General features: G+C 43.8%; 1 protein-coding gene across 1 annotated transcript in view; it reads right to left on the bottom strand.

Annotated features, from left to right (window-relative positions):
* LOC148518205 (uncharacterized) overlaps positions 1–20,799 on the bottom strand; it is a 108,481-nt gene that overhangs the window by 27,469 nt on the left and 60,213 nt on the right. The window contains exons 12-15 of the mRNA XM_088477509.1: positions 15,913–16,112; positions 10,808–10,927; positions 7,292–7,435; positions 2,929–3,157 (exon numbers count right to left, since the gene is read on the bottom strand). Of these exons, the coding sequence (XP_088333635.1) occupies positions 2,929–3,157; positions 7,292–7,435; positions 10,808–10,927; positions 15,913–16,112 (693 nt within the window). The remainder of the gene's footprint in view (positions 1–2,928; positions 3,158–7,291; positions 7,436–10,807; positions 10,928–15,912; positions 16,113–20,799) is intronic.

Here is a 20,799-nt window from a genome sequence, read left to right as displayed (position 1 = left end):
AGTTCATTGTTTCCTATTCCTGAGTTTCGGGTTACAATATCACATAGGAGAGGGTGCCAGAGGAAAGGGTTCCAGGGTCCCTACTCACCAATTAGTATATTTTGTTTTTCATATTATATCCCTACCGAGCTCCTCCAATATAATGGAGAGGGGGAACCTTTCTATTAATGAGCTTGGCAAAGGTCAGGATTCCTCTTAGCACTGGGGAATATTCCCCAATCTTTGCTGGTACTTTAGCAGTGCCATAGTGTTCCATGATACCACACACTTATTACAGAAGTAGGATATCTACTGTACTTAGTGTTTAATCATAATCGTTAATTACAGTATTATCAAAGCCTATGGGGTTACCCAACTTGCTTGGGGAAGCCCTTGGGGTTTCTCTCGGGTCTCCCAAAGGGCGCTGATACCACTGCACTTAGCAATGATGATGAAAAGTGCTGCTTCTATAATGAAGTGCAGCTGGCGTAGTGGAGAAGTGCTAGTGGGCAGGGGATGCTGAAGGAGAATGGTGAGTGTCTTCTCCCATTGGGGCTTACTGGTAACACTGCACAACAATGAAAATATTTCCGATGTGAAAATAGTTACTTCTATTTGATTTCAGCATGTAAAGAATGAATATGACATTTACAACTCTGTTAACTCTGAGTTCCGAGATATAGCCCATTTATGACGATGTAGGGGTATTCCTAGTGAAGTGGGCAGAATGGAGAGAATCTTACCAGCAATCTGCGTTCTGCGCAGAGGGGGCGGGGCCTAATGACCCAGTAAAATGAATCAGTTATTTACCCCATTTCCTATTCAAATATATGCGATTCACGGGATGACCCACACAAGATAACTGTGGTGCACTGAGTGACAAGCATAGTGAGCGATTCCACCAAGACATTTTAGCAATGGAACAAAGATATCAGGGTAGGTGATCACTACTGTTGGACAGTGACGAGAGATGCCCCAGAAGAGGAGTACAAGCGACAAGCAAAGAGAAAGCACCCCCATGAATAGGCCACTATATTAGATAGTACTTTCCTATGCTGTATGTTTGTTTCATATGCTGTATATTTGTTTCATATGCTGTATATTTGTTTCATATGCTGTATATTTGTTTCGTATGCTGTATGTTTGTTTCGTATGCTGTATGTTTGTTTCGTTTTGTGTTCTTATTTGTGATTGATTGAATTAAAACAACTGTTATTTATTTTCTATCAAGAAAATATCAGATTATTTTAAAATAGCTTTTCACTATGACTATATTACTAATGTACATACAGTATAGTGCAAGTAGTGTAGCTCAAAAAATAGAGCTAGTAAATACATTCTGAAATCACTTTAGTTTTTCTTGAAGAAAGGAAACTAATTAAAAGTATAAATTTGTTTGTTCAGTGTAATCAGATTTTGAGGTGTTTTTTTTTAATTTGAATGGAAAACCCTAAGCATGTCCTCAGTTGGGTTCTTTCAGATAAAACATTAAAACGGAATTCCATCTTCTAATAAAGGATACAGATATAGATAGGTCTACATTGCAGATATACTATGGACCATTTGTTCCTTATGATACAAGGTAGTGGTCTGTGTCTAACCTAACAGCCTGAAAGCTACTTTGTCAATTAAACATTAAACACTGTTCTACAAAATGGACACAGATCAGTCCTCTATTAGGACCTACGATCTGGTGTGGTGTACATTCCCAGCTCTGCTCAGGTGTATTACATTTATTCTCAATGTGATAAAAGAAAATGAACATTACCTGGTAGTTTGGAGAGTAACAAAGAATAGAGGTATAAGATTTGGCTAGAAAATATTAAAGGTGAAAAAAACAAACGCAAAATACACAAATGCACACAGTAAATGGACCTGTAAGTTAATTTGTTCCATCAGCTTCTAAGTTTCTATGGGGCCGGCTTATCAAAGGCTGATAAATCCAGTTGCTGTTTTTGATAATGGGAAGGTTTACTTTTTAGCCTTTCTTTCATTCTATATATTAATGGCTGTACAGCTGGTGATACTCCTGCCAGCTATTCTGTTCTGGCTATTCAGGATTAAATTAAAATTGTTGATTGAATCAATTTTTTTTTCAGAGACGATCTCTGAAATAAAACAGGAATGTCCACATCCCAGAATTATTGTTTTGTTTTCCTGTGATGAAAATAACCGGGTACATGTTTATATATGTATCCAAAAACACGGCGGCACTCACGGGACTTCTTAAAGCATTAAATCATCCACTGCTCATCTCAGGGATAAAAATCCAACGTTTCACATTATTTTTAATCTTTTTTCAAAGATACAGCTGTATCCGTGAAAAAAGATTAAAAATAATCTGAAAAGGTGGATTTTATCCCTGAGATGAGCAGTGGATGATTTAATGCTTTAAGAAGTCCCGTGAGTGCCGCCGTGTTTTTGGATATCTGTGTGACACTGTCATAAGTGTGTGGAGGGCACCTGGGCAAGTTTAGTATTTTTCTTTTGCGAGTGCTGGTCATATTGGGTCATATATATACAGTATTTGTGTATATATATATATTTTTACACTGCTGTCCTTTATGTGATCTGAAGCTATAGTTCCATGGCAGTGCTGTAGCGGGGTGCTGAGGCTCCCTGGCTGGCACCCCACGCACCAGACAAATAGAAAATAGTGCCATCGGTGCAGCAACCATGCCGCCCCTCAGCATCACCAGTTGCACATTCCTCATTATGATCCTGCTCTATGGTCCCTTTGCCAGTGCATGATGACAATACTTCACCATTCATTCTGAATTAGGCTTTTAGTTTTACAGATGTATTATATTCCAGTAATATTTCACTTAGCTATATTTCAGAAACCACAAATGCAATTATGATGTTGTATAATGCACTACCATTCAGTCTTATACATGTGTTCCTCCACCATAGGGATTCCTACACTTGAGCACAGGATGTGTCCCATACCTTTTCTTGCATGTGTAAAAGCTCCCTGCACTCAGGAATGGAGGTGAGGCGTATTAGAGCGGACAGTGCTCCACATCTTCTCCTAATCCAGTCTTCATTGTTAGAAGCTTCTTCAACCAGTAACTCGAGCAGGTGAAAAGTGGCCTCCAGCAGAGCCCATTCTAAGTCCTGGGCTACAGACCCTCTCTGCCAGCACTGGGGCAAGGCCTTAGCAGCCCAATCTGCAACACTGGCAAACAAATCAGAATATGGATATTTATTTTATATGTGACTTCGACATTCATGCAGTTGGCTAAAGTCATATAAGGACCGTGATTAGGCTTGTTTATGTCTTCCTGTCTTTTTATTTGCCTTCTTATATGTGCAGGACCGCCAAACATTGGGCTAACCTGGGTACTGGGGGGTGTAGTCACTGGATGGGGAGGGGCTATCATTGGAGTGCACATACCTATGGTGTGCACCTCAATGAGGGGGTGTATGATTGCTTTATCACTGGATAAAGGGAGGGGGGTATGCCTCCCATGCAAACCCAGGCCACTAGAGGCCCACACCCACGTCATTTGTAACTGCCCCCCTTACTGCACTCCTGTATGTGACTATATATTTGTATTGGGAAATATTTATATCTGAATACATGGATTGGTATATACATGTTTGCTTGGGTTCTCTGTGCTTGTAACATACATGTCTTCCAACTATCCCCATTTAGGGGCGACAGTCCTGATCTGAGGGCTCTGTCCTGCCCTCCCACTGGTGACCCGGTGTCATTGGGAATGTTGGGAGGTATATTCCGTTCACAGATGCTCTGTATAGCACGTAGGGAAGAGAACACCTGTATGCAGGAACCTTTCAGTAATCTTAAGAACTGTGAAGTTTCAAGAAGCAAAAGGCTAAAATAAATATGAATATGTGGCTACTTCCTGCTTTCAGTGTAGGATACGCCGAACAAAATATATCAACACGTATTTTATTTTTGTCTAGTGAATTTCATAAATGTGCTACTGTCATACATACACAGAATAACAAACAAATACAGTAAATTGAATTCATATAAGGCAATTACACCCATGTGCTGCTACCACACAATACTGCACAGGACGATCATCAGCTTCCTAGATATAAACCTATATACAAAATATAAGTGTAGATACAAGACGTGTTACATAACACAGTGAGACCACTTATAAAGAGCACATAAGCCCCAAAAAAGGTGTAAAACACAATGGGGACATCTTCACAGGTCCCAATGTTATAAAGGCAAAATCATGCAGCATGATAAATAAATAAAAGCTAGTGGAACACTGTAATAGGGAATGGGTATGTAATACCGGCTGTCGGCATGCCTCCTGTCAAAAAACTGACAGTGGTATCCCGATGATTGGTATCCCGATAGGGGTCGGGTAAGTATACTTACCTTTCCCCCTTCTCCCCCTAACCCTCCCTTCTTGTAGCCTAACCCTCCCCGCACCTCAACCCTCCCCGTTAGTGCCTAAACCTAACCCTTCCCCCTTAGTGCCTAACACTAACACCCCTAATGGTGCCCAACCCTAACTCCCCCCCAAAAAAAACCTAACACTAAGACGCCCTGGACTTACCTAGTTTGGGCTGGCGTCTGTCTATGTTCCAATGGATTAAGATAGGCGTCGGAATTCTGACCGGCGGCATGCCGTCCGGTGGTCTGCTACCTACATCTCCTGTAATAGAGGCAATACCTCTCACAGGTATAGAATAACTGCGCTCATGTTTGATGAGGACGGTGTGCCCATTTGCAGCGCCTCAGAGTGAGCTTCACGCATTGGTCCTGAGCTTTTTTAGCTGCATGCTCATCTAAGGATGTATCTTTGGAAAGTGGAATACACTGTCAGGGGCTGATTCAGAGTTAGCAAATTAAAAAAAGAGCAATTTGCACCTTGGCAAAACCATGATGCATTGCAGGTGGGGCAGATACAGTATAACATGGGCAGAGAATTATAGTTAGGAAGGTGTGTGTGTCCTAGGTTCATTGTAAATCTCAGTGTAAAAACAAAGCTGCCCAGTATTTGTTTGCTGCACACAAAAGCAGCCAGTATTTTCCCTGCGTGCAAAAACATAAATGCATATGCGCCCCTTGTATTGCAACATGACTTGTTGCTGCTTTTTAAAAAAAAATGTTTAACTCTTTCAGTTGCACTGATTTTGGCTGCCATGTTCAGATGGAAATTCTGCGCCTCCACAGGGATGGGGCAATGTCCGCCGCAGCCAGTGGACATCTCTGTACGAATTCCATCGGCTGCTGCATTACCAGTCGCGCTGCGTAAACAGTCACAGTCACACCAGCATTCGCGCCCATCTTTGACTCCTCTGTGTTTTTTATCCTTGTGGTGGCTTACGTGTCATTTATCAGTGGTGTCACTGTGCCATGTAAAGTGCCCTGTACACATTTAGTTTTTATAGTGTAAATTAAAGATCAGAGGATAAATGAAATACTGCAGTACATGGAGACTAATGGGATATGCAGAGAAATTGCAATTTGTTGGGGACATTCTTATTAAAGCCACTGAAAATATGGTCACTTATTCATGCAATAGGCTAATACATTGTTTGAATAGTGATGTGAAAATAATTTCTTCTACTGAAATATGGTTGGTGAGAGAGGGACCTATATATAAACTTCTTTTCCGTGACTAATACCCCTTTTACACCAGAGCAAAAACCTGGGTTTTTGCTGGGTCTACCCAGGTCGCAGCTCAGTGTAAAAGGGTCCCTGAAAAATAACCTGGGTCAAGTGACCCTGCAATCCAACCCAGGTAGCTACCAGGGTTGTACCCAGGATGGACCCGGGTAATGGTGCAGTGTAAACGGTGCAACCCGGGTTATCTGACCTGGATCATGCCTAAAATTAGCTGATTGGTGGCTGTGGAGCAGTCACCTCCCACTTTTAATGACCTCACAGGTTTAGCAGGGCAGACCTGAGTTCAGTGTGAACAGGGCTGACCTGGGAGTAACCCAGATCGAAGGTGCAGTGTAAATGGATCTGACCTGGGTCTGACCAGGGTTGGAACCATGTCCAAAAACCCAGGTCGGACCTGGGTTTTTGGTGGAAAAGAGGTATAAATGTCTCCAGCAATTTCTCCATAGACAAAAACAAACAAACAAAAACCATGTATATTGGTGCGCGGTATCAAAATGCAATCCTGTTTTTGAGGATAAAGTTAATAAGTATAACTCTGTATAATAACCCTTTAAAGTATGCAACAGATTGTGCCTTTCATAAACCCTTTAAAAAACTTTTGAGTCCTTAAATACCCTTTCTCATATCTTTCTCGCCTGCCAACATAGGTGTCAATTAACGTAGATCACATAAATTGCTAACTTGCGGAATTTCTAAATATTCCTTGCAGATGTTTGCTCTGAAATATCTCCCGACACACATCATATGCTATTCAGTATAAAGGATAGGACACAGCAGTAAATCTGGATGGGAGTGCAATCTGTTGGCAAGAATCTGAAGGTAATGCCAACTAAGGATAACAAGGAAAACTAAATATAAAGATGTATGTACAGAAAAAAACTGTTATAACTAAAAGGTGATTAGAAATAATAACAGATGCTCTTAGCTTTGCAAAGCAGTGAAAAGATTTTAATTTCTGGCACAAGATAAATGAATTTAGATCATCGGGTGGAGCCAAAGCACGTTTGGGGTGCGGACGAAGCCATTTCCAATCTACAAAAGGACTTGATCTTTGCACCAGCTGTATTTTGCACCTTTTAGTTACACTTTGCCAGAGAAGGACATTGCTAGACGCAGTCTGATGTATTGTAAACACACAAAAGTGTAATAAAGACAATCCAGATGTCAACTCATTGTAGTATAGCCTCAATGGAAAGGAGAGTAGGTGTGCGCTGGGTAGACCATTTAGGAACAGTGATGTACAAACAATAAGTTATGTGGTCCTGCTATATGCCCCCCCCCGCAGTGCCGACTCGGAGAGGAAAGCCCAAAGATCAGGAAGTATAGTCCAAAGTTATATTTACAATTATTCAAATTAATTTACAACAATAAGTATTAAGCACAGATAGTATAATGGTTAGCATTACTGCCTTACAGCACTGAGGTCATGGGTTCGATTCCCACCATGGCCCTACCTGTGTGGAGTTTGTATATTCTCCCTGTGCTTGCGTGAGTTTCCTCTGGGTACTCCAGTTTCCTCCCACACTCCAAATAAATATACTGATAGGTTAATTGGCTCCCAACACAAATTAACCCTAGTATGTATGTGTGTGCGCATGTGATAGATGTGAATGGCCAAATATTCTCTGTAAAGCGCTGCGGAATATGTGTGCGCTATATAAATAACTGGTAATAAATAAATAAGCTACTTACAAATGGAGAACTTGTTGAGGAGTCATGAGGCAGATGGAAGGCTGTGCTGTAAGGTTGATAAGTAACTTTCCTAATTTTACAAACCCTCTAAGGAGCTGAGCATTGAGTGTGCACAGGAGATTCTCAGCATGAAGAAGGCTTGAGCTAAAATAAACAGAATACATTGTGTTTGTTATGTAACACGCTGTGCTATGTGTCCAATATGCAGGATTGTATTCAGAGTTGACGCTATCTTAGATATTACAAGGAAACAAGCTGTATATCAGTAGATATGCACCCACACTCATATACAGTGTTTTCTTTTATTTTTCTGGAAACAGTAAGTTTGTCTACCGTCATCGCTGGTATATTCTAAAGGTGCCCACACACATACCGATATACTTACGATCCGACGATGTGTCCGATTTCCCTTGAAATTCTCCCCGGCAGCTCAGCACACGATCTGCACACGACCTGTGCACGATATGCTGTCCAATCTTCATCCGATCTCCTGCAGCGACTCTTTTATAGTGCATTGTGCCGTAGATTGTCAGATCTGCCGGACTGCACGGCAGATCTGAAGATGCGATGTGCGACCTGCGGGTGCGCGCATCGCATCGTGTGAGTGGGGACTCACGATTTGGGCATTTTTTACCCGATCTGTCGTTCCAATGTGTCGGAATCGGCCAGATCAGGAAAAAAATCGCTATGTGTGTGGTCACCTTAACACTCCTTCCAGGAGTTTAAATAGACCACGGAGACACTGACCTGGCCACAGGACTTTCAGCAATTCACGAGACTATGGACATCTTTTTCATAGCACCAGTACTTATTTTCATAGGAAAGAAAACCACGACTCACACAGATGTCATAACTGATGACGACTGCAATGAGGTGACCCGGCATCTGCCCACTCTATACTGTATATCATATACTTTAAACTGGATCGGGTCCAGCTTATAGTATATGATATACAGTATAGGGGGGGGGAGGGAGAGAGAGAGAGAGAGAGAGAGAGAGAGAGAGAGAGAGAGAGAGAGAACAATAAATGGGTCAGTCCATGTTTTTCTTCAGGTTGTACTTTTTACATGTAAATGTCTATGATCTAATTAGGTTTTAGAAAAATAAACAGACATTAACACAAATGGTATTGGCAGCATCATTGAAAAGTTATTCATCGATATGTGTGTGCTGCTGTGCAGAGCCCTGTCCTAGCATGCAGCTGGGATCCATGGCAGGCTTTTATTCAGGTTACAATAGTGCCACCTGCAGATAAAATTAAGAAACTACATTCTGTGCATGGTTCATTTCTAAATCATGTGTACTCCACTTAAAAAGCTGTATGCATCTTGAAATGAGAACATTTCCTTTGTAATTTGGGCAGCACGGTTGGTGTAATGGTTAGCATTACTGCCTCACACCACTGAGGTCATGGTTTCAATTCCCTCCCTGTGTGGAGTCTGTATATTCTCCCCTGCTTGCGTGGGGTTTCCTCCAGGCAATCTGGCTTCCTCCCACAATCCAAAAACATACCAGTGTGTGTACATGTGATAGAGAATATAGACTGTAAGCTCCATTGGGGCAGAGACTGATGTGAATTGTCAAATATTCTCTGTAAAGTGCTGCGGAATATATGTGTGCTATATAAATAAAATAGCTGGTAATAAATAATTAACTATTATGAATATTTCTTATTGACATGGCAACCTTAGTTTTTGCAAAGCAAATTAATGTATGTAAATAGAATCAAACTCATTGTACATAATTCCATGTTTGTTGAAGTTAAGAAGAGCCATACAAAATGATAAGGAGCAGGTGGGAGGTGCAGTGAATTACAGCACTGTGTTATGTAGTGTTATGTAGCAGTGATTTTGCAGTAAAAGGATTTTTACATTGAGAAACGGCCTGTAGGGGGCAGTGATGTTAGTAAGGACCGCCATGCACCTGCACAATGATACCCTTTTTCGATCCTGCTCCGACACGAGTTTTTAACATGGATTCAATCCGTGTTAAAGCATGGAGACCCCCTTTCACACTACTACACTACTACTTGGACCCGGGTTATTCCCGGGTTGACCGCTTTCACACTTAGGCCCGTATTCAATTTGAAGTGAAAAGCCGTTTTCACGTGTTTTTGGCGGAAAAGTTTTGCAGATGACGTCATTTTCACCTGTTTTGATTTTACTCCTAGGCGGAAAACCAATGCAATGTAATAGGCGAAAATGATTCGCCTGTGAATAGCAGGCAGAAAAAAGTGCAGAATTGGAGTTTTGCGGTGCAACATTACAGGAACCCCCGTGCAGCCTTCAGACAGTCCCCCAAAGGTAAACTGTGTCAAAAATTGTTTAAAAACACTTAAGGACACCCCAAAAAAATCACTTTGAATTTGGGGGCGAAAAAAAAAAAATGTTGGGGGACAAAGATAAACACTAGCGAACCTGACTCTGGGGGGGTCCCCAAGTATGCCGCATGTGTTTTTTATCATTGCAGGTGTTTGCGTCAGGTGGATTTTTCATAATTTTTTCAACTTAACTTTAGCAACTTTAAAATATGCTGACCCCCATTTTCAAGTACCCCAAATTTGCTGGGAAAAGTTATTTTCTGCCCAAAAAACACCTGAATACTATTCTTCACCACTTATACAAAAACGCTATTTAGCAGCTATTGAGCCCGTTTACAACACCAAATACCTTCAGCAAGCCAAATTGGGGGTAACCATAGTGAGTCCCCATGTCAGAGCATCTTTTGGGGGGTGTCGGGGTGATTACCCCAAAACTGACAGTTCTTTCCACTTATTTAAGTTTCGCCGGGTCCCGTTTTCGCCTACTTTCAAATTGAATACGGCGATACGCAGGCACACACGGGATACTTTTCCGCCTGCAAAACACGCGATGTAGACGAAAAGTCCGGGAGGCGAAAATTGAATACGGGCCTTCAGCTGTGTCTGCCCTGGCAATCAGTCTGAGTCATGTAAACTGAACACTTTTTTGGCTCGCATAAATGAAGTCATAAAAAGTGGGTGGTGACTTGGGTGCTGAGTGGTGGGTGGACATCGCATCACTTTATTTATGGCCGATGAGTTACTACTGTGTAGCCCTGAGTTCCTGAGTTATTGCATTTTTTTTTTTTTGCTGTTTCACACAGCAAATGAGAGCTTCATGCAGCTGCTTACACTGTGCTAGATTGCACAGTGTTATTTCAGGAGGAGAAGGGCGCAACTGACAGCTAGCGCCTCCTTGATGATGAGGTCACCTGCCAGCGCCATAAACAGTCAACCAGTTCTTTTCAGTGTCACCTGGGTCTAAAAACCCTGGTCGATCCCAGGAAAAACCTTGGCAGCGAGAAAGAACAGTCAACCCGGGTTGGATCATTTCACACTTAAACAGGACCCGGGTTGACATTATGTCACTCATTCAGTGTTTTAAATACCTCCTAACCTGTGACACCCTACTGTAGGTACAACTAACCAGTCCAGTACTGTGCCCACTCAATCAGCTTTGGATCAGTATTTGAATATAAATGTTAATCACAACAAACCTTTCTGATGCAATAAGCTCATTGAGCAGCTTTTCCAGACCCTGTTGCAGATAAATGACTGATTCTTGGATTCTTGCAGCACCACTGTCTTGCTTTATGAGAGCTAAAGCAACATAGCACCTAACCAAGAAGGCGAAAACAAAATTTTATTAGTATATTTAAACATTCTGCATATATGTAAAATGTCTTTTGAGCTTTAACAAATCAAGCTGTAAAACCTCCGTAACCCTAAATGAAAAATAATTTAGTATTATTTTCTTTTAATTACAGAGAGGGCATTCAATGACATTACATCCTAAGAGTAAGCACCATGCTGTAACATGCTGCACAGCGCACAATAGGCCTGATTCAGAGATGTACGCTTGCAGCTGCGATTTTGCACAGAATGCAGCTGAGAAAATATGCTAATTACTCACGGTCCAGTGCTTAGAGACGCCCACTGAAAGCGCCTCACCTCCGCAGCTCACGCACAAAACCGGAAATAACGGAAACATTGAACGCAGATCATATGGCCACCAGCCTTCATGCTGCAGACACAGTGGGTCTCCAGACACGCAGAGCAAGGAGGAAGACAGTCTTCCAGGTAAGCCAACAAATGTCTACAGTGTCCAAGGGATCAAAAGGCGAAGACTGAAGAGCCCTGGAACCAGAGACAAATTCCAAGGAGCCACTGGCGGTACAAACAGGGGTTGTACGTGGAGGACACCTTGAAAAAAGGTCCGAACACCAGGCAACAGCGCAATCTGCCTCTGAAAGAGCTGAAACTTGCACCTTCAGTGAAGCAAGGTGGAGGCCCAAATCCAGCCCCAACTGCAAAAAGGAGAGAACTCGAGAGAGTCAGAATGACCTGGGGTTAAGATTCCTAGCCGAACACCAGTCAAAGTAAGTCCTCCAAACCCGATGGTAAATCCTAGCTGGAGAGGGCTTACGGGCATTGAGCATAGTGTTAATGACTGACCTGAAGAACCCCTTTGCTCTCAAGACGGATGTCTAAAGAGTCACCCCGTCAAAGCGGAACAGGCCAGATTTGGATGAAAGCACGGGTCCTGAAATAGAAGATCTGGCCACAGTGGAAGACACAGAGGAGCGTCGACGGAGAGGCCCTGTAGATCTGTGTACCACGCCCTCCGCGGCCAATCAGGAGTCCCTAGGATCACCATGCCGCTTCCACCTTCAATTTGCGGTGGGCCCGCAGAATTAGAGAGATTGGAGGAAAGCTGTACTGGAGCGGAAAGGTCCACTGAACCGCCAGAACACCTGCCAGAAAGGCCCCCTGGATCTCTGGTGCGAGAGCAGTACCTAGGGACCTGGTGATTGTGTCGAGACCCCATCATGTCGATGTCCGGCAAGCCCTAGCGAAGAACCAAGGGATGAAAGACGTCCGGATGTAGTGCCCATTCGCCTGAATGAACGTGCTGACAGGACACCGAAGACCCAGTCCTGAACCCAAAAGGGACGACCCCTGGTCAGATGGGACTCCTGGAGCCACCACAAGAGGGAGCGACGTAACTCCTCAGAGAGAGCAATCATCTGAAACCTGAGACGTAGATGGGATTTGTCCCACCGGGTTAGAATCTCCAATTGGAGAAGCCAGGAATTAAACTGGGCATACTCCACCATGTTGAAGGTGGAGACCAGAGAGCCCAGAATCTGCATTCAAGAGTGAATTGACACCTGGCAGTAATGCAGAAACAAATGAATCTTGGACTCTAAGGGGGTCATTCAGACCCGCTCGCGAGCAGCAGTACGCTCACAAGTGGGTCGATGTTCCCCACTGCGAATGCGCACGACGGAGAGAGCTCCGTCGTGCGCATGCGCGAGACCCAGGGAGCGACGGGCTTTCCATCGCTCCGGGTCTCGCACCAAAGGGGGCGTGCTGTCAATGTTGATTGATGGGCGTGCTGGGGGCGTGGCTGCCAGACGGAGGCGTTCCCATGGGAACGCCTACCGTCTGAAGCTGGCCCCACTGACATCACTAGTGATGTCAGTGGGAGTGATTTTGGCTCTGATAGAGCCAAAATCACTCCAGGGCTTGTGGCAGGGAGACCCTACCGCAGGGTCTCCGTCGCAAGTCCGATGGTAGCGATGGTCAAGACCATCGCGACCATCTTTTTTGCCACTCGCATAAGCTGTGGGTGGTCACCCACAGCTATGCGAGCGGCCAGGAGGCCGTTCCATTTTCATGGAGGAGGGCCCTGATTCGGAGCGAGCGCTCTGGTCAGAGCGTTCAGCTCTGAATCAGGCCCTAAGTCCCGAACCTTGACTGTCGGGAGTAACACCAGCTGAGCTCTGGAGACCAGCAAGGCCCCCAAATGCACCATTTCCTGAGAGAGAGTCAGAGAGGATTTCTTCCAAATGATGACCCATTCGTGAGCCTGGAGAAGATCCACTGTGACTCGGATGTGCTCCCTGAGAATTTCCGAGGACTTTAGAAGCAAGTCGTCCAAATAGGGATAAATTCGGATTCCCTTGTTCCGAAGATGAGCCGCCATGATTTTCGTGAAGACCCGAGGAAAGTCCAAAAGGCAAAGCACGAAACTGGAAGTGATTCTCCTGGTCAGAAAACCTGAGGAACCGCTGGTGACTGAGACAGATGGGAAACATGCAAATAGGCATCCTGGATGTCTAAGGAGGCCATGAAGTCCCCAGGCTCCATGGCTAGACTAATGGAGTGAAGCGATTCCATTCGGAACTTAGGAATTCTCATTTACCTGTTGAGAGACTTCAGGCTCAAAATCGGTCGTAAAGACCTGTTCGGCTTCCGGACCAGAAACAGATTATAGAAGCCCGTGCCCCACTGAGACGTGGGAACCGGAACAATGACCCTGGAGGAGCAAAGGAAGACCTGAGGAAAAAAACTGGGTCAGAGGATGCTCCAGAAAGGTCAACACGCACCCCTCTTACCCAGTTGTACTCTGTTGTCGCCTTCCAGATTTCTGAAAAAAAGAAGCCGGTATTCCATGCTGGTGACCCCCATGTGGAGGCCAGCTCCGTCATGCTGCCGGCATCCGGGCGTACCAGGATTGCTTACCTGCTGGCTTAGACCCTCTAGTAGAGGAACCCTGAGACCTGTAGAACAACAAGGCCTTGGCCTTACCCTGCGGACGAAAGGAGCAAAAATGAGAAGAATGCAACCTAAGAGCTGCACCGGAAAGAAGTCGGGCCGTCTTAGATGCCGCCAGAGTAGCCACTATTTTATCCAGTTCCAGTCCAAAAAGAACATCCCCCAAAAAGGGTAGAGCCTCAAGGGCCTTCTTAGAGTCGTAATCCGCCCGCCAGGAACTAAGCCAGAGGGCTCTTCTAATTGAGACTGAGGAAGCTGAAACCTTGGAAGTTAGAATACCAGTGTCTATAGCCGCTTCCCCAAGAAGCCCCCTCGTGGATATGCTCCACCAGACAAAAGCTCATTCCTGTGGGTACCTGAAATAAGGCCATCTTCCAGGGCGTCCGCCCAGCGACCAATGGCCTATGCAACCCAGGCTGATGCAAGGGCCGGGCAAACTACTGCACCTGCATTAAATGATATAGACTTAAGAAAAGTCTCTAGCTTCCTATCCGTTGGATCCTTAGGAGCTGTCGTGTTAGGAAGAGGAAGGATAACATTTTAAACACGACGGCAACATGGACATCAACTGCGAGAGGAGACTCGCACATTGTGCCCTCTGCAGGCACCAACACTAAACTGAGGTGTCTGTGGCTGGGGTTGGGCTATAGGGGGGGGTGGGAGTCTAGGCTGTGTTCAACAAGTTTAACCGTGTGGTGCCCGGACTCCATCCCACCAACCAATACCCAGCGTAAGCCTGTGTCCCCTATGGAGGAAGAAGAAATGGTGTTTAAACAGTCAGACACGTCTGTGTTCAAACTACCCCCTGTAACCTCCCCTAACGCTGACTCACTTTGCGAGTAATTCCTCTGTGCGAGCGTAAATGCAAATCAATTGCTGCGCATGTGCAGTGCAGATTACATGCATGCTACCAATTGCTCGATCTGTGTAAATATCCGCATTGCGTACATTTCTGCATTCCGATACAGGCATACGGGTATAGCAAATTGTCCCATTTATCAATTACATATGATTTATATAATTAGATTATAGTAGATTAAATTAGACAATAAAGATTAAGAAAGTGATTAATCTAAATTATTCTCAGATAATGGTGGCAAAATATGCGCGCTACTAACAAAAACAAATACTTTTCTAAAGTAAATCCGGTGTGCATTGTAGTACTGTTATAAATTATAACTATACCACAATGCATACTTATAATGGAAATGTTCATAAATAATTATACAAAAAATCCCAGATTATCAGGAGTAAACAAGGGGAGAGATAGCATGGATGTAAATCACAGATATTCTGAAAGTGGACAAGTGATACAAGAAAAAATTATAATTTGAGTTAATATTACATGTATTTCTTAAATCGCAAATGAAAACGTAATGTAAACAAGGAACATGCGCAGCCCAGCTGGCGCTACTGTATTTATATTAGCGAGTAGCAACATTCTTTTATTTCTAGCCGACTGGTTAAAGCACACAACAAGTATTACGACCACAGATAATCGGGGTTCTACTGTATAAATATTTATGAACATTTCTATTTTATCTATACCACAATGTCTAAATTGTTTGTATATTTATTATACTTTAAGATTGCTGTAAATGTGTGGCATACAGGCTCAATGTAATAATGGGGGCGTTTAAATTCAATGCGAATTGAATAGCGCCGGGAGCGAGCTCCTGGAGCTATTCAATTCAGTGTACTGTTTGGGTGGGCTAAGGATTTTTTTCTCGCACCCCCCCTGCGGATGCGAGGAGAAATCCGACCAAAGTGCCAGGCGCGCAGCTGTTTTTCTGCTTAGCGCGGCATTACAGCCGCACGCCCGGCACTTTGGTCAGAGAATGACGGTTAACGCGCCTTAACACCCTTGTTAAGGCGTGATAACCGTCATTCTCCGACCACACAGCGCACTGAATTGAATAGCTCCGGGAGCTCACTCCCGGCACTATTCAATTTGCGTTGAATTGAATCGCCCCCTATTACTGATAACTATATTATACAATCATTTCCCATATAAGTTGATACAAGGAAGACACCACGTCACCTGGCGATGGCTGAGGCTGGTCGCAATGCCAATGAATTCTGTAAGAACACCAGTGCTTCTTCATGCTGCTTCTGTAGCAACAAGTGTCTGCCCACATGAATGTTGTACTGCCAATTATCAGGATCCAGAGAAAGAGCATCTTTATACTTCAGGAAAGCTTGTGCTAATGGATGCTCCTCGTCCAGTGAAAACCATCCAGTCTATAGTAAATTTGGAATATATAACTTTTAATCGGATAATTATTTTCATGAAATATAGTATTCATATCTATGATGTCTATCTATCACTAAGGTCTGTCCTGACTCCAACATGCATGTGCAGTGGAAGCTCCCATTACTAGGGTACTAGGAAGATAGGACAGACCTAGACGAAGAGGAGGAGAACCCACAGGGTAAGTATGGGTGTGGGACAGAGCAGAGAGAGAGGGTTGAGGTGCCGGGTCCATTTACGAGCGCATGCGTGTGTGTATATATTTACAAAAAAAAAAAAGATACTGTGAGAAATGGTTACATTTAAAATGTGATTGGAATATGACCTTTTGGATTAAGGATTTTAATGTGATAAATGAATAATCCTTTCCTCCTGTTCAAAACAGTCTCACCGCCACGCTACAGCAACCCTGATTATCTCATTCACATCTGTCCCCTTAACTCTGTCACTCTCTCCTTGCTCTCTGGAATGCCAGATCTGTCTGTGTAATAAACTGGTCCATACCCATGCCTTTTTCATCTCCAACTCCCTGAATCTCCTAGCCATCACCAAATCCTGGATTTCCCCTTCAGACACCACTTCTCCCTCTGCATTCTCCTCTGGTGGCCTCGCTTTCTGTCAGACTCCCCCATCTTGGTGGTGGTGTAGGGATCCTTTTATCCTTCCACTGCTCTTTCCAACTCATACAGTCAAACCCGTCCCTTTGTTTCTTTACATTTGAGGCTTATGCTATAGCCCTCTTTCAACCTGTTCACCTTCATGTAGCTGTCATCTACCATACCTTTGGCCCTATCTCCAAACTCCTTCACAACTTTGCTTGCTGCCCCCTCCCACTTCCTCTCTTCAGACTTCCCCTCACTCATCTTACTGTAGCTGACTTCATTGTACCTATAGAAGTCCCCATTGAACTCTCTGCCACTAAACTGCTTACCCTCACATCATCATTTGGACTCTCCCAATGGACCTCCTTACCCTCCCATAAGTGGGCACGCTCTCGTTCTGGTGTTCAATCACCATTGTGATATTTCTGCTTACACCAATTCACCATTCCCCTTCTCGGACCATCACCATCTCTCTTTCAAGTTATCCCTCATATTGTCGCTTCAACACTTTCAACTCTCTCCTCTGCCCTCCCCTCTCCTCGTCACCCCTACAAACTCTCTGCCCATGACTTTGCTACCCACTTCACATCTAAAATTTAATCCATACATCAGGACATCACATCTCACCAGACCCTCAGCACCAGCACCCCACCCCTGCCTTTCCCAACCTCTCTCTTCCCATCGATCTTGCCAACTCTCACTTCTTTCTTCTCTGTATCTGGAGATGAAGCCATTATCCTCATCCAGTCCTCCCCTCTTAATCCCATCCCCTCCCACCTCCTCCACTACCTCTTTCCTTTTGCCTGTTCCCATCTTGCCCACCTCTTCAATCTCTCCCTCTCATGAAGCATTGTCTCCTACACATTCAAGCATGCCCTTGTCTATACCATTCTTAAAATCCCACCCTTGATACTAACACTCTCTCAAACTACCGACCTAACTCTTTCTTTTGCATTTGCATTCTTTTTTTCATTTGCATCCAAAATCCTTAAGCGGATTGTCTACAACTACCTTTCTTTCCTCCCACTTCCTGATTGACCCATTTCAGTCTGGCTTCCATCCTTTCCATTCCACTGAAACTGCTCCCACAAGAGTCAGAAATGACCTCCTTGCTGCCAAATGCATTTGACACTGTGGACCATTTTCCTCCTGTAAATCCTTCACTCCCTCAGTCTATGTGATACTGCCCTCTCCTGTTCTCCTACCTCTCCGACCATTCCTACTCTGTCTCCTTTCATGACTCCACTACCCCCCATTTCTGCTGACAGCAGGTGTCCCCCAAGGTTCTGTTCTTGGACCTTTTCTATTTTCCCTCTATACATCCTCTTTGGGTGAGCTCATCAGCTCTTTGGCCTCCAATATAATCTCTATACTGAGGACACTCAGATCTACCTTTCCTCCCCAAACTCTCCACCTCTTTCCTCACTCATATATCCAACTGTATCTCTGCTATCTCCTCCTGGATGTCCCAGCGCTTTCTTAAAACTTAACATTTCTAATCAGACTCATTCTCTCCCTGGATGCTACTAAGATCCTCATCCACTCACTGGTGATCTCCAGATTGGACTACTGTAACCTCCTCCTATCTGGCCTCCCTGATTACCACCTCTCGCCACTCAAATCTGTCCTCAATGCTGCTGCCTGGATCATCTCCCTCTCCAAATGTACTACATCTGCTTTCCCTAACCTTTAAGCCCTACACTGGCTCCCCTTCCCCTTCAGAACCCAATTCAAACTTCTCACACTCACAAAGCACTCACCCAATCCTTTTCCATTTACATCTCTGACCTTATTTCCCTTCACACTCCAGCCAGCCCTCTTTGCTCCTCAAATGAATGCCACCTCTCCGACCAACTGATCACTTCCTCACACTCCCGCCTCCAAGATTTTGCCTGTGCTGCTCCCTACCTCTGGGATTAACTCCCTCTCCCTATATGTCTCTCCACCTCTACGAAATTTTAAATGGGCTCTCAAGACCCACTTCTGCACCAAAGCCATCCAGTTCTCATCCTAAACCACTCCCCTGTGCTCAATGTCTACCCCATCTGTGTCACCCCTGTCTGTCTGCACCTCCCCTTTTGAATGTAAGCTCTGAGCCTCTTCCCTCATGTTAATTCCATTCCCTTGCTTATAATATCATTTACACTATACTCCTAAAAACGATACCTAACCATTAGTTTCTGCCACACTGTTGCTTATTTGAGTGTTACGACCGCTAATGCAGCAATGTTTATAAACAATGTACTTATTATATTTTACTGTTAGCCACTGTTTTCTTGTTTTTGCTTATCTGTATACGTATTTTGTTAGGCGCTGAGAAACCCTTGTGGCACCATATAAAAAAAAAGGGTAATAACAATAACTCTTACTCACATCCTACATCCACAAGAGCAGCTATCATTACTAATGTAGGCACTTATACCTATCCCATGCTCACAATATGGTGTAACTCTGGCTACATGCCCAATACATTCCCAGGAAACTGATCTTTTACTTGTGTACATCCAATTGCCACTCAGTCTCCACCCAGAAATGCTCATCTGGCAGACGAAGAGAAATGATTGGGTTGAGTCCAACTCAGAATCGCTTGGACACACACAAAAATGCATATGATCACGGTGCATGTGCAGTCAACAAAAAAAAATTAAAGCCTATAATCTTTAGTCCATTTGACAGCCCCACAAACAACTAAAGCATTATGGCACATAGTACAAGACAAGAGCCTGATTCTGAGTCGGAAGCAGCCAGACGCAAATGTCCACGTTTGCATCTTCTGTAGTAGTGGTGCCTGCAAGTTTATGATAATCTTAGTGTAAGCCCTTCCCTGGTGTACACCTGTGTGTCTGAATGTGCAAGGTCTGGGATACCCACTTTGTCTGTCTTTAGTCGACCTCATTCCAATTTGTGTGTCTTTAGATGCAACCATCAGATACTCCATCTAAACTTGCACCAGCCCCATGCTAGCTGCAAATTGTCCATCAGAGAATGGCTTCCAATGTGAGCGATTAAGCATCTGAGTTCACAACCAATACTGCGACACTCCCATGACACGCCCAGAAAACATACCTTCTCTGTGTGTCTGGATAGCCACTTCCCATTCACTGCCCCAGGAACACCCAATACATTTCAGTGTCTGTGCGTCTCAAGCGGTCCTGCGACTCTGTACACACACACTGTGGGACGCAGGCACTGTGTGACTTTTTAGACATTAAGACGCATGGGTAGTTGAAAAACATTGACAACTTGCAGGAACATTGGTATTGTGTCTAACTACACTGTATATTGATATTTCAAACCTGTATTACTGGCACACTTTACATTTTGTGAACCCTTTTTCTGACGTTTTGCATAAATGTGACTGTCCAGATTTTCATGCAAGCCATATAAATATATAATATAGTTTTCATTAATTTATTGATCAAAATGATCCAACATTACATTTCTTGTTATAATAAGTACATGAACCTATGATTTCAGTGATTGGAGTGACCCCCTTGAGCATCCATTGCTAAATTAAATATTTATATTAATTGTTGATCAGTCCCGCACATTGGCTTGGAGGTATTTTGGCTCATTCCTCCTTACACAACGGCTTCAACCCATATAGGTCAGTGGTCTCTCTTGCATGAACATCTCGCTTCAGGTATAACATAACATTTGTATTTGTATTTGTTTAAGTCGTGGGGCTTATGTAACAGGTTGCGAGCTGCAACCGCTGCGGGAACTCCTGTGAGCCTACCTGTATTTTTGAAGCGGTCACCATTATAAAGGCAATACCAAGCTGGTCACATTTATAGAAAATTCCAAACAGTTCACCATTTTTTTATTTTTTTTTAAATTAGATTGTTTTGAAAGTACAGTATAGAAAAAAAATAGCAGTTGTTTTGTTTTAAGTCATTTAATCGTTTCTAGACATTAGTGTGTATGGCATGAGTAGTAGGGTAATTTGTGGCAACTGCAAATGTCACCTAATGGTAAATAATGCATTATTGAATATCTTCATGTTTCAGCAGTTAATGGAGTTGCACCAATTCCACTGCCATAAGAGAAACAGCATTACAAAGTATCTGGGGAA

This window comes from Taudactylus pleione, unplaced genomic scaffold, assembly GCF_031769625.1.
Source record: "Taudactylus pleione unplaced genomic scaffold, aTauple2 ptg000201l, whole genome shotgun sequence".
Taxonomy (NCBI): domain Eukaryota; kingdom Metazoa; phylum Chordata; class Amphibia; order Anura; family Myobatrachidae; genus Taudactylus; species Taudactylus pleione.
The sequence above is the reverse complement of the archived record's forward strand: the minus strand, read 5'-3'. Positions and strand labels throughout refer to the sequence as shown.